This window comes from Triticum aestivum, chromosome 5A (genome assembly GCF_018294505.1).
Source record: "Triticum aestivum cultivar Chinese Spring chromosome 5A, IWGSC CS RefSeq v2.1, whole genome shotgun sequence".
Lineage (NCBI taxonomy): Eukaryota > Viridiplantae > Streptophyta > Magnoliopsida > Poales > Poaceae > Triticum > Triticum aestivum.
Window position 1 is genome coordinate 8,314,527 of NC_057806.1, and position 17,815 is coordinate 8,332,341.

The window sequence follows — 17,815 nt, forward strand, 5'->3', positions numbered from 1 at the left end:
GATCTATTGTGCTCCTAGATGTTTTTAGGGTATATGGAGATATATAGGCGGAAGAAGTACGTCAGGGGGGCCATGAGGGGCCCACGAGGGTGGAGGGCGCGCCTAGGGGGGTGGGCGCGCCCCCCTACCTCGTGGCCTCCTTGAAGCTTCCCTTACGTGTACTTCAAGTCTTCTGGGCTTCTTTCCTTCCAAAAATGGCTTCCGTGAAGTTTCAGGTCAATTGGACTCCGTTTGGTTTTCCTTTCCTTCGAAACCCTAAAACAAGGTAAAAATAGAAACTGGCACTTTGCTCTGGGTTAATAGGTTAGTCCCAAAAATGATATAAAAGTGTATAATAAAGCCCATAAACATCCAAAACAGTAGATAATATAACATGGGGCAATAAAAAATTATAGATACATTGGAGACGTATCAGCATCCCCAAGCTTAATTCCTGCTCCTCCTCGAGTAGGTAAATGATAAAAAACAGAATTTTTGATGCGGAGTGCTACTTGGCATAATTTCAGTGTAATTCTTCTTAATTGTGGTATGAATATTCAGATCCATAAGATTCAAGACAAAAGTTCATATTGACATAGAAATAATAATACTTCAAGCATACTAACAAAGTAACCATGTCTTCTCAAAATAACATGGCCAAAGAAAGCTATCCCTACAAAATCATATAGTCTGGCTATGCTCCATCTTCACCACACAAAATATCTAAATCATGCACAACCCCGATGACAAGCCAAGCAATTGTTTCATACTTTTGATGTTCTCAAACAATCTTCACGCAATACATGAGCGTGAGCCATGGACATAGCACTATAGGTGGAATAGAATGGTGGTTGTGGAGAAGACAAAAAGGAGACGATAGTCTCACATCAACTAGGCGTATCAACGGGCTATGGAGATGCCATCAATAGATATCAATGTGAGTGAGTAGGGATTGCCATGCAGCGGATGCACTAGAGCTATAAGTATATGAAAGCTCAAAAAGAAACTAAGTGGGTGTGCATCCAACTCGCTTGCTCACGATGACCTAGGGCATTTTGAGGAAGCCCATCATTGGAATATACAAGCCAAGTTCTATAATGAAAGATTCCCACTAGTATATGAAAGTGACAACATAGGAGACTCTCTATCATGAAGATCATGGTGCTACTTTGAAGCACAAGTGTGGTAAAAGGATAGTAGCATTGCCCCTTCTCTCTTTTTCTCTCATTTTTTTATTTTTTTATTTGGGCCTTCTCTTTTTTTATGGCCTATTTTTTTATTTTTTTATTTGGGCTTCTTTGGCCTTTTTTATTTATTTATTTTAGTCCGGAGTCTCATCCCGACTTATGGGGGAATCATATATCCATCATCCTTTCCTCACTGGGACAATGCTCTAATAATGATGATCATCACACTTTTATCTACTTACAACTCAAGAATTACAATTCGATACTTAGAACAAGATATGACTCTATATGAATGCCCCCGGCGGTGTACCGGGATGTGCAATGATTCATGAGTGACATGTATTAAAGAATTATGAACGGTGGCTTTGCCACAAATACGATATCAACTACATGATCATGCATAGCAATATGACAATGATGGAGCGTGTCATAATAAACGGAACGGTGGAAAGTTACATGGCAATATATCTCGGAATGGCTATGGAAATTCCATAATAGGTAGGTATGGTGGCTGTTTTGAGGAAGGTATATGGTGGGTTTAAGGTACCAGCGAAAGGTGCGCGGTATTAGAGAGGCTAGCAATGGTGGAAGGGTGAGAGTGCATATAATCCATGGACTCAACATTAGTAAAAAAGAACTCACATACCTATTGCAAAAATCTATTAGTTATAGAAACAAAGTACTACGCGCATGCTCCTAGGGGGATATATTGGTAGGAAAAGACCATCGCTCGTCTCCGACCGCCACTCATAAGGAATACAATCAATAAATAAATCATGCTCCGACTTCATCACATAACGGTTCACCATACGTGCATGCTACGGGAATCACAAACTTCAACACAAGTATTTCTCAAATTCACAACTACCCAACTAGCATGACTCTAATATCACCATCTCCATATCTCAAAATAATCATCAAGCATCAAACTTCTCTTAGTATTCAATGCACTCTATATATGAAAGTTTTTATTATTCTTGGATGCCTAGCATATTAGGATTATTTAAGCAAATTACCATGCTATTTAAAACTCTCAAAATGATATAAGTGAAGCATGAGAGTTCATCTATTTCTATAATACCACCACCGTGCTCTAAAAAGATATAAGTGAAGCACTAGAGCAAATGACAAACTACTCCGAAAGATATAAGTGAAAATCAATGAGTAGTCGAATAATTATGCAACTATGTGAAGACTCTCTAACATTTAATAATTTCAGATCTTGGTATTTTATTCAAACAGCAAGCAAAACAAAATAAAATGACATCTAAGAATAGCAAACATCATGTGAAGAAGAAAAAACTTAGGATCAACCGATACTAACCGATAGTTGTTGAAGAAGAAAGGTGGGATGCCAACCGGGGCATCCCCAAGCTTAGACGCTTGAGACTTCTTGAAATATTATCTTTGGGTGCCTTGGGCATCCCCAAGCTTGAGATTTTGTGTCTCCTTAATTCCTCTCATATCACGGTCTCCCTAAATCTCAAAAGCTTCATCCACACAAAACTCAACAAGGACTCGTGAGATAAGTTAGTATAAATCAATTGAAAAACCTTATCATCCTCTAATGTAGAAAATCACAAAAACTATTATTCAACATTGCATACTAAATTCCTCTGCATATTTAATAGTCCTATCCTCAAATAGAATCATTAAAGAAGCAAACATATGCAAACAATGCAAACATAACAGCAATCTGCCTAAACAGGACAGTCTGTAAAGAGTGCAGCAAGATCCATACTTCTATAACTCCAAAAATTATGAAAGAAAATTCCCACTGTAGTAAATTTATCAGAGCTTAATATGCAAAAGGTTTCAACATTTTATCACATTCTGACTTTTCTAGGGAATTATTGCAACAGCGGCAAACTTTCTGTTTTCAAACAGCAACATGTGGACTTCTAAAATAGGCATAGTAAAGGCTATCAATGCCATTTTTATTGAAATAAAAGATGCAAAACATTGTTCTAAATAAAAGCAAGCAAATCCTAGCAAAATAAATTGACGCTCCAAGCAAAACACATATCATGTGGTAAATAAAAATATAGCTCCAAGTAAAGTTACCGATGAACGAAGACGAAAGAGGGAATGCCTTCCGGGGCATCCCCAAGCTTAGGCTCTTGGCTATCCTTGAATATTACCTTGGGGTTCCTCGAGAATCCCCAAGCTTAGGCTCATGCCACTACTTATTCCATAGTCCATCAAATCCTTACCCAAAACTTGAAAACTTCACAACACAAAACTTAACAGAAAACTCGTAAGCTCCGTTAGTATAAGAAAATAAATCACCACTTCAAGGTACTGTAATGAACTCATTCTTTATTTATATTTGTGTTAAACCTACAGTATTCCAACTTCTCTATGGTTTATAAACTCTTTTACTAGCCAAAGATTCATCAAAATAAGCAAACAACACACGAAAAACAGAATCTGTCAAAAACAGAACAGTCTGTAGTAATCTGAATCAAACGTATACTTCTGGAACTCATAAAATTCTCAAATAATATGCTGGACCTGAGTAATTTATATATTAATCATCTGCAAAAATAATTAACTAAATATCACTTTCCAAATAAAAATGACAGCAATTCTTGTGAGCGCTAAAGTTTCTGTTTTTTACAGCATGATCAACAAGACTTCCCCCAAGTCTTCCCAAAGGTTCAACTTGGCACAAACACTAATTAAAAGCATAAAAACACATATAAACAGAGGATAGATGAATTATTTATTACTAAACAGGAGCAAAAAGCAAGGAACAAAAATAAAATTGGGTTGCCTCCCAACAAGCGCTATCGTTTAATGCCCCTAGCTAGGTATGATGATTTCAACGATGCTCACATAAAAGATAAGCATTGTAACATAAAGAGAGCATCATGAAGAAAATGACTAGCACATTTAAGTCTAACATACTTCCGATGCATAGGGATTTTGTGAGCAAACAACTTATGGGAACAATAATCAACTAGCATAGGAGGGCAAAACAAGCATAACTTCAAAATTTTAAGCACATAGAGAGGAAACTTGATATTATTGCAATTCCTACAAGCATATGTTCCTCCCTCATAATAATTTTCAGTAGCATCATGAATGAATTCAACAATATAACCATCACCTAAAGCATTCTTTTCATGATCAACAACCATGCAAAATTTACTACTCTCCACATAAGCAAAATTGTTCTCATGAATAGTAGTGGGAGCAAACTCAACAAAATAACTATCATGTGATTGAAAATTAAGACCAATGTCGAAGTAAATAGCCATGGGTAGCCTAGCCGGCTTCCCCTGGCCCATCTGAAGAAATTGCGAGCCCGTCCGGCTCTCAAGAGTCCAAGACATGGGGCCGCCTTCCCCTTGCTGGCTGTCACCCAGGCCGGCTTCGAGAAGGCGGCCCGACTTTAGCCATCATAAAGAAAGCCATGGGAGGGCCGACTTCGAGAAGCCGGCCGCGAGAAGGCCGACTCCAAGAAGCTGGCTCTCACAAAGCGGTCGAGACCGTACCCTCAAAGTTTGCATCCACCTAGCGGCAATGTGACGGGGCGTGGCTATAGTGAAGCCTGCCACCCCCGAATCCCGGAGCACGCCTGGCACAGTGCATCGTACGGAGTGGCCATGACCCGTCCGGCGCGGCACTGTTGCCATGTTGACCCTGATGTCATCCACGACGGGCTACCAGTATGGCCCGCGGGCGGTGGGTCCCTGCGGGCAGAGAGACACCCGAAGGCGGCCACGCCTCCCCCCAGTCGGCCCGAGACGGGGCCGGCTCCCCGCAGCCGGCTTGCTTCCCCCCTCGAAGAAGACGCCCCATTAAGGAGACAAGACGCGGTAAGGCTACAGTAATCACCCGCCGGACGGCGGCACTATAGCCACGCTTACCTCGATGAAGCCCTCGTCATCAGGTTGAGGCAACAGTAACCAGCCATCGACAAGACCCTTGGCAGTGGGGCCTGCCTGTTGCCAAGGAGTTGGTAGCCGGCGGGATCCACCAGCCGGCGGGCCCCAGCAGTCGGCGCAGAAGCCGGCGAGCGCAGTCACAGACGGCTGGGCCCCGCACCCAGTCGGATTACCATTGTACCCCCGGGGGGTAGGCCTATATAAACCCCCGGGGGCACCCATGCAAAGGGTTCGACCCCCTGCTAGTCCTAGACACCACACAAGGAGAAGAAGCAGGCTAGCCATGCCCTTCTTCCTCCTCCCAAAACAACTCAAGGAGCATTGTGTAGCTACTTGTCCATCTAGTGATCATGCGGAGACCCCGCAGAGCAGCAGTAGGGGTGTTATCTCCACGGAGAGCCCCGAAGCTGGGTAAGATCTGCCGGCGTGCATGTCTTCGCCTTATCCCGTTTCCAGGCACCGGCGATGTCTTACTAGCTCCCACAATGATAAGCCACCCGTTGGCATATGTCGCACCTACCACCCGACAACCAAGATGACAAGTTTCATGGTTATCATCATTCTTTAAAGCATACATGTCATCACAATAATCATCATAGATAGGAGGCATGCTTTCATCATAATAAATTTGCTCATCAAAACTTGGGGGACAAAAAATATCATCTTCACCAAACATAGCTTCCCCAAGCTTGTGGCTTTGCATATCATTAGCATCATGGATATTCAAGGAATTTATACTGACAACATTGCAATCATGCTTATCATTCAAATATTTAGTGCCAAACATTTTATAGATTTCTTCTTCTAGCACTTGAGCACAATTATCCTTTCCATCATACTCACGAAAGATATTAAAAAGACGAAGCGTATGAGGCAAACTTAATTCCATTTTTTGTAATTTTCTTTTATAAACTAAACTAGTGATAAAACAAGAAACTAAAAGACTCGATTGCAAGATCTAAAGATATACCTTCAAGCACTAACCTCCCCGACAACGGCGCCAGGAAAGAGCTTGTTGTCTACTACACAACCTTCTTCTTGTAGACGTTGTTGGGCCTCCAAGTGCAGAGGTTTGTAGGACAGTAGCAAATTTCCCTCAAGTGGATGACCTACGGTTTATCAATCCGTAGGAGGCGTAGGATGAAGATGGTCTCTCTCAAGCAACCCTGCAACCAAATAACAAAGAGTCTCTTGTGTCCCCAACACACCCAATACAATGGTAAATTGTATAGGTGCACTAGTTCGGCGAAGAGATGGTGATACAAGTGCAATATGGATGGTAGATAAAGGTTTTTATAATCTGAAAATATAAAAACAGCAAGGTAATGAATGATAAAAGTGAGCGTAAATGGTATTGCAATGCTAGGAAATAAGGCCTAGGGTTCATACTTTCGCTAGTGCAAGTCCTCCCAACAATACTAACATAATTGGATCACATAACTATCCCTCAACATGCAACAAAGAGTCACTCCAAAGTCACTAATAGCGGAGAACGAACGAAAATATTCTGGTAGGGTACGAAACCACCTCAAAGTTATTCTTTCCAATCAATCCGTTGGGCTATTCCTATAAGTGTCACAAACAGCCCTAGAGTTCGTACTAGAATAACACCTTAAGACAGAAATCAACCAAAACCCTAATGTCACCTAGATACTCCAATGTCACCTCAAGTATCCGTGGGTATGATTATACGATATGCATCACACAATCTCAGATTCATCTATTCAACCAACACATAGAACCTCAAAGAGTGCCCCAAAGTTCTACCGGAGAATCACGACGAAAACGTGTGCCAACCCCTATGCATAGGTTCATGGGCGGAACCCGCAAGTTAATCACCAAAACATACATCAAGTGAATCACATGGTATCCCATTGTCACCACAGATACGCACGGCAAGACATACATCAAGTGTTCTCAAATATTTAAAGACTCAATCCGATAAGATTACTTCAAAAGGGAAACTCAATTCATTACAAGAGAGTAGAGGGGGGAAGAAACAACATAGGATCCAAATATAATAGCAAAGCTCGCGATACATCAAGATCGTATCACCTCAAGAACATGAGAGAGAGATCAAACACATAGCTACTGGTACATACCCTCAGCCCCGAGGGAGAACTACTCCCTCCTCGTCATGGAGAGCACCGGGATGATGAAGATGGCCACCGGAGAAGGATTCCCCCTTCGGTAGGGTGCCGGAACGGGTCTAGATTGGCTTTCGGTGGCTACGGAGGCTTCTGGCGGTGGAACTCCCGATCTATTGTGCTCCCAGATCTTTTTAGGGTATACGGAGATATATAGGCGGAAGAAGTATGTCATGGGGGCCACGAGGGGCCCACGAGGGTGGAGGGCGCGCCCCCCTACCTCGTGGCCTCCTCGAAGCTTCCCTTACGTGCACTTCAAGTCTTCTGGCCTTCTTTCCTTCCAAAAATGGCTTCCGTGAAGTTTCAGGTCAATTGGACTCCGTTTGGTTTTCCTTTCCTTTGAAACCCTAAAACAAGGTAAAAACAGAAACTGGCACTGGGCTCTGGGTTAATAGGTTAGTCCCAAAAATGATATAAAAGTGTATAATAAAGCCCATAAACATCCAAAACAGTAGATAATATAGCATGGAGCAATCAAAAATTATAGATACGTTGGAGACGTATCACCTATGAAGATGCATTTATCCACTTTAGGTTCGAGCTTATGAGCCTGAAACTTTTTCACATAAGCGTCGCAGCCCCAAACTTTTAAGAAACAACAGCTTAGGTTTCTCTAAACCATAGTTCATACGGTGTCGTCTCAAAGGAATTGCGTGGTGCCCTATTTAAAGTGAATGCGGTTGTCTCTAATGCCTAACGCATAAACGATAGTGGTAATTCGATACGAGACATCATGGTATGCACCATATCCAATAGGGTGCAGTTATGATGTTCGGACACGCCATCACACTATGGTGTTCCAGGCGGTATTAGTTGTGAAACAATTTCCACAATGTCTTAATTGTGTGCCAAACTCGTAACTCAGATATTCATCTCTATGATCATATCATAGACATTTCATCCTCTTGTCACGACGATCTTCAACTTCACTCTTAAATTACTTGAACCTTTCAATAATTCAGACTTGTGTTTCATCAAGTAAATATACTCAGCATCTACTCAAATCATCTGTGAAGCAAGAACATAACGATATCCACTGCGTGCCTCAGCACTCATTGGACTGCACACATCAAAATGTATTAATTCCAATAAGTTGCTTTCTTGTTCCATCTTACTGAAAACGAGGCCTTTCAGTCATCTTGTCCATGTGGTATGATTTGCATGTCTCAAGTGATTCAAAATCAAGTGAGTCCAAACAATCCATCTATATGGAGTTTCTTCATGCATATCTACCAATAGACATGGTTCGCATGTCTCAATCTTTTCAAAAACAAGTGAGTCCAAAGATCCATCAACATGGAGCTTCTTTCATGCGTTTTATACCAATATGACTCAAATGGCAGTGCCACAAGTATGTGGTACTATCATTACTATCTTATATCTTTTGGCATGAACATGTGTATCACTACGATCGAGATTCAATAAACCATTCATTTTAGGTGCAAGACCATTGAAGGTATTATTCAAATAAACAGAGTAACCATTATTCTCCTTAAATGAATAACCGTATTGCGATAAACATAATCCAATCATGTCTATGCTCAATGCAAACACCAAATAACAATTAATTAGGTTTAACACCGATCCGGATGGTAGAGGGAGCGTGCGATGTTTGATCACATCAACCTTGGAAACACTTCCAACACATACATCATCTCACCTTTAGCTAGTTTCCGTAGCCTTTTATTTCGAGTTACTAACACTTAGCAACCGAACCGGTATTTATTACCCTGGTGCTACTAGGATTACTAGTAAAGTACACAATAATATAATGTATATTCAAAATACTTCTGTCGACCTTGCCAGCCTTCTTATCTACCAAGTATCTAGGGTAGTTCTGCTTCAGTGACTGTTCCCCTCATTACAGAAGCACTTAGTCTCGGGTTTGGGTTCAACCTTGGGTTTCTTCACTAGAGCAGCAACTGATTTGCCGTTTCATGAAGTATCCCTTCTTTCCCTTGTCCTTCTTGAAACTAGTGGTTTTACTAACCATCAACAATTGATGCTCCTACTTGATTTCTACTTTCGCGGTGTCAAACATCGCGAGTTGCTCAAGGATCATCATGTCTATCCCTGATATGTTATAGTTAATCACGAAGCTTTAATAGCTTGGTGGCAGTGACTATGGAGAGCCATCACTATCTCATCTGGAAGATTAACTCCCACTCGATTCAAGCGAATGTAGTACTCAGACAATCTGAGCACATGTTCAACGATTGAGCTTTTCTCCCTTAGTTTGCAGGCTTAAGAAACTTGTTAGATGTCTCATACCTCTTGACGTGGGCACTAGTCGGAAATCCCAATTTTAGTCTTTGGAACATCTCATATGTTGTGCGGCGTTTCAAAACCGTCTTTGGTGCCACAATTCTAAACCGTTAGCATTGCGCACTGAACTATCACGTAGTCATCAAAACGTGTATGTCAGATGTTTTGCAACATCTACAGACGACGCTCGAGGTTCAGCACACCGAGCGGTGCATTAAGGACATAAGCCTTCTGCGCAGCAATGAGGACAATCCTTAGTTTACGGACCCAGTCCGCATAATTTCTACTATCAACTTTCAACTAAATTTTCTCTAGGAACATATCTTAAACAGTAGAACTAAAAGCGTAAGCTACGACATAATTTGCAAAGACCTTTCTACTATCAACTTTCAACTAAATTTTCTCTAGGAACATATCTTAAACAGTAGAACTAAAAGCGTAAGCTACGACATAATTTGCAAAGACCTTTTGACTATGTTCATGATAATTAAGTTCATCTGATTATTTAATGAACTCCCACTTAGATAGACATCCCTCTAGTCATCTAAGTGATACATGATCCGAGTCAACTAGGTCGTGTCCGATCATCACGTGAGACGGACTAGTCATCATCGATGAACATCTTCATGTTGATCGTATCTACTATACGACTCATGTTCGACCTTTCGGTCTCTTGTGTTCCGAGGCCATGTTTGTACATGCTAGGCTCGTCAAGTCAACCTAAGTGTTTCGCATGTGTAAATCTGGCTTACACCCGTTGTATGCGAACGTTAGAATCTATCACACCCGATCATCACGTGGTGCTTTGAAACAACGAACCTTCGCAACGGTGCATAGTTAGGGGGAACACTTTCTTGAAATTATTGCGAGGGATCATCTTATTTATGCTACCATCTTTCTAAGAAAATAAGATGTAAACATGACAAATATCACATGCAAATCATAAAGTGACATGATATGGCCAATATCATCTTGCGCCTTTTGATCTCCATCTTCGAGGTGCAGCATGATCACCTTCGTCACCGACATGACACCATGATCTCCATCATCATGATCTCAATCATTGTGTCTTCATGAAGTTGTCTCGCCAACTATTACTTCTACTACTATGGCTAACGGTTAGCAATAAAGTAAAGTAATTACATGGCGTTTTTCATTGACACGCAGGTCATACAATAAATTAAGACAACTCCTATGGCTCCTGCCGGTTGTCATACTCATCGACATGCAAGTCGTGATTCCTATTACAAGAACATGATCAATCTCATACATCACATATATATAATTCATCACATCCTTTTGGCCATATCACATCACATAGCATACCCTGCAAAAGCAAGTTAGACGTCCTCTAATTGTTGTTGCATGTTTTACGTGGCTGCTATGGGTTTCTAGCAAGAACGTTTCTTACCTACGCAAAAGCCACAACGGTGATATGCCAATTGCTATTTACCCTTCATAAGGACCCTCTTCATCGAATCCGATCTGACTAAAGTGGGAGAGACAGACACCCGCTAGCCACCTTATGCATCAAGTGCATGTCAGTCGGTGGAACCTGTCTCACATAAGTGTATGTGTAAGGTCAGTCCGGGCCGCTTCATCCCACAATGCCGCCGAATCAAGATAAGACTAGTAACGGCAAGAAAATTGAAAAAAATCATCGCCCACAACTACTTTATGTTCTACTCGTGCATAGAATCTACGCATAGACCTAGCTCATGATGCCACTATTGGGGAACGTAGCAATAATTCAAAATTTTCCTACGTGTCACCAAGATCAATCTAGGAGATGCTAGCAACGAGAGAGAGGGAGTGCATCTTCATACCCTTGAAGATCGCTAAGTGGAAGTGTTACAAGAACGCGGTTGATGGAGTCGTACTAGCGGCGATTCAAATCGCAGAAGATCCGATCTAGCGCCGAACGGACGGCGCCTCCGCGTTCAACACACGTACAACCCGGGGACGTCTCCTCCTTCTTGATCCAGCAAGGAGAGAGGAGAAGTTGAGGGAGAACTCCAGCAGCACGACGACGTGGTGGTGGAGCTTGTGGTATTCCTACAGGGCTTCGCCAAGCTCTACGGAGCAGAAGGAAGAGTTGGAGGAGGGAGGGGCTGTGCCAGGGAAGGGGGTGCGGCTGCCCTCTCTCTCCCTCACTATATATAGGGGGAAGCGGGGTGGAGGAGGCTCCCTAGGGTTCCCTGGGGGAGGGGCAGCGGCCACAGGGGAAACCCTAGATGGGTTTGGGCGCCCCCACCACTAGGAAACTTGCCCCCCAAGCCGGGAGGGGAGGCTGCCCTAGGGGAGGCGCCCACACCTCTCTAGGTTACGTGAGAGGGGTTGGGAGGGGCGCACAGCCCCTTAGTGGGCTGGTGTGCCCCCTCCCCTTGGCCCATAAGGCCCCCAACGCTTGCCGGGGCCTCCGAAACACCTTTCGGTCACGCTGGTCGTCACCCGGTACTCCCAGAACAATTCCGGACTCCAATATCCTTCGTCCAATATATCAATCTTCACCTCCGGACCATTCCGGAGTTCCTCGTCACGTCCGGGATTTCATCCGGGACTCCGAACAACCTTCGGTAACCACATACTATTTCCCATAACAACTCTAGCGTCACCAAACCTTAAGTGTGTAGACCCTACGGGTTCGGGAACCATGCAAACATGACCGAGACAACCTCCGGCCAATAACCAATAGCGGGATCTGGATACCCATATTGGCTCCCACATGTTCCACGATGATCTCATCGGATGAACCACGATGTCGGGGATTCAATCAATCCCGTATACAAATCCCCTTTGTCTATCGGTATGTTACTTGCCCGAGATTCGATCGTCCGTATCCCTATACCTTGTTCAATCTCATTACCGGCAAGTCTCTTTACTCGTTCTGTAACGCATGATCCCGTGGCTAACTCCTTAGTCACATTGAGCTCATTATGATGATGCATTACCGAGTGGGCCCAGAGATACCTCTCCGTCATACGGAGTGACAAATCCCAGTCTCGATTCATGCCAACTCAACAGATACTTTCGGAGCTATCTGTAGTGAGCCTTTATAGTCACCTAGTTACGTTGTGACGTTTGGTACACCCAAAGCATTCCTACGGTATCCGGGAGTTGCAGAATCTCATGGTCTAAGGAAACGACACTTGACATTAGAAAAGCTCTAGCAAAACGAACTACATGATCTTGTGCTATGCTTAGGATTGGGTCTTGTCCATCATATCATTCTCCTAATGATGTGATCCTGTTATCAATGACATCCAATGTCCATGGTCAGGAAATCATAACCATCTATTGATCAACGAGCTAGTCAACTAGAGGCTCACTAGGGACATGTTGTGGTCTATGTATTCACACATGTTTTACGGTTTCCAGTTAATACAATTATAGCATGAACAATAGACAATTATCATGAACAAGGAAATACAATAATAACCATTTTATTATTGCCTCTAGGGCATATTTCCAACAGAGGGCACCATCAGGACAAACCCGCAAAAGAAAAAGGTAAACCCGAAGAACCAAATACTTGGAACATACCATCCTTCACACATTTTCCGGACGATATGATGAAGCACCAACATAGCGTGCGTAGTCTATATTTCACAGCAACTACCACCCAACCATCGCGCTGCCATCAATTGGAGGTAATACATAAATTTATTTCTAAACCTAGCTACCACCACAACAATGAGGATAGTGCGACGTGATCGTCTCGTCATCGCCAATTGAAGAAATGATCTAAAAGAATTCCTAACCTTGCCACCATCGAACCAAAGTTACGTGGTCTCAGCCTCTTCCACGCCTCACCAGGCAGTCGAGGAAGATCTAATGCCGCATGTCTCCCTGGTGGGAAGAGGTATAATATGTATGCCTTTTGTTCTTCAATGTACACACTCAAGGGCATTGCGAATAGGTAAATTTAGTGTGAAACTAATAGCATCTATAGCTTGACTGGGCAAATCCACCCCATCCTGCCTAAACATCCGCGGATGCGCCCAAATGCTACCTCGGACCGCGTCGGACGACCCCAAAATGTCCTCCCTTGCAATCACGTCCCCCACTTTCAAATCCTCAAATTCATACAAACACACCCACGCCGATCATACACATGAATACCACACACAACATAACATTTGTTCATAGCGAAAAAACACATAGTGCAAACATGATATTTATTCTGAGTGCACAATTCAAGCATTAAATTCCTTGGTTTTCATTGTAGGTCCATAAATGTTCCACAAGATCATTGAGTAGTTGCACGTGAATGTTTTGATTTTCAAGATTTTGATGCATCTCTAGAAAGTTCACAATATGCTCTGCTTGTTGTTCTAGGAGATGGACATGTCTCTGGACTTCTCAAAATCATGCAAAATGGCACAGGATATCATCACTTGTAACAATGTCTCTGATTCCCACATGAGTGCAGATCACAAACAATACCTCAACGAACTTGTAGCACTTTGAATGCTCTCTCCACATCTTCCTAGCTGTTTCTTTCAATGTTGCAAAGTGGCATTGTTTGTTGCTATGGGGATCGGATATGCTCTTGACCAACGCCGCTCACTGAGAATAGATACAATGCAAGGTAGTATCCCATTTTATAGTTCTGTTCTTTGATAGTGTAGTGCACGCCAGATCATCACCATCACAAATTCACTTGAACAACGGAGATCGCCTAGTACACTGATGTCATTGTGAAAACCAGACATGCCAAATAAAGCATGTCAAATCTGCAAGTCCTTTGATGCCTTTGCTTCAAATATGATGGTGGCATCTCTTGTGTGACCTTAATTAGTACAACATGTGCAAACCTTTGGAACAATTCTTCCATTGACAATGCATGCAATCAACTAAATCAAGCATACCTGGAAAATCTCTTGCTGCTCCAATCGCCATCAACCTTTTTGTGTCTTCGACAATTGGTTCTCTCAGGTACTTCACTCCAAACACATTTACCATGGCGTTGAAAATTTGGACCGTGACCCAAAGACATGTGCTCTCCCTCACGCGGACTATCTCACCAACGGCATCCGCGACAGTACCTAATGCAAGCATCCTCATAGCATTCATGCATTTATGCAAAAGGAGAATGATAGTTGTCTGCAACAATCCTTTTTGAGACTGAAGTAGGGATCATGTGCCTCCACGCCATTCACCATGCGGAACAACAAGGTTTGCTCACCCAGAAGCGACGTCAAAAAAATCCACCATGAAGAGATCCTATCCCGGTGTATAATTCCCCTCCCCTTTATCGATTCCTTGAAGTTTATAACATGCTCCACTGTTTCCTTCTCCATTTCCTTTTGGATGCTCATCATCATCATGAACTCAACACATTCGTCTTCTGAATCCGACAAATCAAGGAACTCTTTTTAAATGAATTTATCCGGCTACTTGCTCTGGAACTCCTCATCAAACGAATCCATATTTTGTCCACAAAAGAACCAAACAACAGCTCAGACATTTTCTAGAACATAGAGAGGGCAAGCTGTATGACTGAAGGAGCAGTATGAACCACAGCGGCGGGGATGGAGGGGAAGGGTTTTGTGCTGCTGGTGGTGATATTGTGGGGTCGGGGCGGCGGCGATGCTAAGGTGGCTGCAAAACTAGGGGACAACCGTGCGAACGAGGCGGAAAAGAGGATAGGAAGAGCGCATACTAAGCTAGGCCAGGAACGATTTAGATTGATTTTGATGGTGCGTTATGCCAGGTCCGATATGATGGGTGCGTTCCAGCGTGTCCGGGCCTCCACATACGGACCCAGATATGGGCTGAAATTTTTTTTGGCGGGGAGGGGGTGCCGGACAGCCGGATGTATAGGGCCGGTTTAAAGAGGCCAGTTGGATGACGATTTCATGGCCGGTCATTGACCTGACCGCCACGTATATAGAGATGATACAATGGGTCCGATCGTAGATGCTCTAACTTGGTACCGTACATACTTATTTTTTATTTCTCTTTTGTGAAAGCCATACATACTTATTGTGTACGTTGGTAGTTTACTGTCCCATTCGTAGCGGTTCTCGTTGCGGATAGCTAGGTAGAACAAAATAGGAACAAGAAGGTTAAGAAATGGATCGATCTAGACGACGATGACGCACGTAGGACGGGCCGGATAAGCCAAGGGCGGCCAGCCAGCCAGCCGTCGATGGCAGCAACCCTGGATCGTAGGTCGGCGACGTCGATCCAAGCTAGGAAGGTGCAGGTGTTGCCACCCCGCCGATGCATCCAACAAGCAGCTGACGCAGACCCCAAGTCTCAAACAAATATATTCAAATAAACTCCACCGATAGATAGATATTTGCATTGCATGCATGGCTGGCTGGCCGCTGCTCGTGAATGGCAGGCGGGCGACGCGACTGACCGCCCGTCCCCATCCACGTGCTGCGTCGCCGGAGCCGCCACCCCGGCCACGCGGGCACCCCGCCTCCCGCTTGCTTCGGCCATCTTCTCTTCTAGAAGCCTCTCACGGTCTCACCCCCACCCCGTCGCGCACTCCCGCGCCCACGCGCGGACGACCGCTATATATACCTCCCACGCCTCCCCCCTCATCTCCATGCTCCATAGTCTGCCCCGCTCTGTTCTCCTCTCCTCTGCTCTGCTTCTTCTTCCTGCAAGAGACTTGACCGATCGTTCAAGCAAGCGCCGAGGTTCGACTTGATCGCCCGAGCAGGGACGCCAATGGACCATCTGCTGCACCACGGGCACGAGATGAGGAGGCCGTCCGTGCCCGGCCACGAGGCGGCGCTGAGGTCCGTCCAGAAGCCGCCGGCCAAGCCGTGGCGCGCGGGCGGCGGCTTGACGCCGGCGCCGACGCCGCCCAAGGTGTACCGCGTGGAGCCCCGGGAGTTCCGCGACCTCGTGCAGAGGCTCACCGGCGCGCCCGCCGCGGCCATAGCCAGGCAGCACCAGCACGGCCAGCAGCTGCAGCGCGCGCCGACGCAGCCCGTGCCCGTGCGCCCCGGCGGTGTCGAGGACGCCGCCATGGCCGGGCAGATGTACGCGCCGTGGTGCTCGTTCCCGCTCATGGGCCCGCCGGCGTCCATGCACCCCGGCCTCGACGGCCACCATCTCATATAGGACATAGCTCATCCTCCCGGCCGCCGCCCTGCTGCCGCTGCTCTTGTATGTACATCCTTGCTTGGGACAGGCTAGGCGCGTGAACTGCAAAGTAGCGAGTAAAAAACTCTTTCAATCTTGCCTTAGCTTTAAGTGTAAACAAACATAATACGCGTTGCTCCCCTTGTAACTTAGCAGCTACACATGATGTAATTACCAAGGATGAAGGGAGAGTACGTTTGCGATGAACAAGTTCGCTAGTTTTTTCTTCTCTTCTTTCATTTTCTTTTCACGAATACAAAAAGTTTGTGTATTATTTCATCCATAAAAGGAGAGAAACAACAGTAACATACACGAGAGAAGGCAGGGGCACCACCCGGTATGAAAAGATCATAAAGGAGTGCAACACAGCACAAAACTCTCCTAGCTCGAACACCGGTTGGAAACGCAAAGAGATGAGATACATGACATATACAGTGCGTCACGACTCGGGACTCGGGCAGCCAGAATCCTAGCCGCCGCCGCCGCAAACTCCCTCCTTCTCTCCCTCCGCCGTCGCGGGGCTAAGCCTGGGGCCGACGGCGGTGGCGGGGGATCTCCTCTCTCGCATGTCTCCGGGGTAGGACGGACCTCAAGGCTTGTGGTGGCGTGACCGATCTGAGATCTGCGGCGCAGCGGATGGCTGCAGGCGGCGGAAGGCCGGCCCGTCCTCGGACAGCGACGGGTTGGCGCGGCGGAGGCCAGGGCTGCGGGCACCGTGGATGGCCCTTCGGGCGGCGGCTGTGGTCGGCGGCGGCCGGCTTGGCTGCGATGGCGTGCATGCAGCCTTCAGATCGGCGACAGCGGCATGGAGGGCCTGGTGGTCTCGTCGGCGGCACCTCCAATCAGATCTGCTGTGACCGGTGCAGCCGGCGGTGGTGGTCATCTCTTTCGTCAGAGGTGGTCGGCATGAGGCTGGGTGTCCGGATCTCGAGATCCGTCATTTGGGGAAGACGTAGTTGCCGCTAAAAACCGAGCCGACGGCGGGCGATGGTGGCGTTCCACGTCGTTACCTTGATGAAGGCATCTTCATGTGACTACCGTCGACCCACTCGTATTGCTCCGGGGGAAACCCTAGGATCTGGTGTTCCAGACCGGACGATGGCGGCACTGCGGTGTCGTTTCTCTTGGGAGCATCGTTTTGTGGAGCAGCGCTGGAAGTCAGAGGCAGGAGGTGGAGTGGCTTCGTCTTGCACGGAGCTTCGGTGGAGATGTCAAGTCATGCCTGACCGACAGGCGC

General features: G+C 45.3%; 1 protein-coding gene across 1 annotated transcript; it reads left to right on the forward strand.

Annotated features, from left to right (window-relative positions):
* Positions 1 to 16,039: 16,039 nt before the first annotated feature.
* Positions 16,040 to 16,794, forward strand: LOC123106320 (uncharacterized). Its single transcript, XM_044528517.1, has one exon. It carries the CDS (start codon positions 16,159 to 16,161, stop codon positions 16,555 to 16,557), a length of 399 nt encoding a protein of 132 aa, XP_044384452.1. The 5' UTR covers positions 16,040 to 16,158; the 3' UTR covers positions 16,558 to 16,794.
* The last annotated feature ends 1,021 nt before the right edge of the window (positions 16,795 to 17,815 follow it).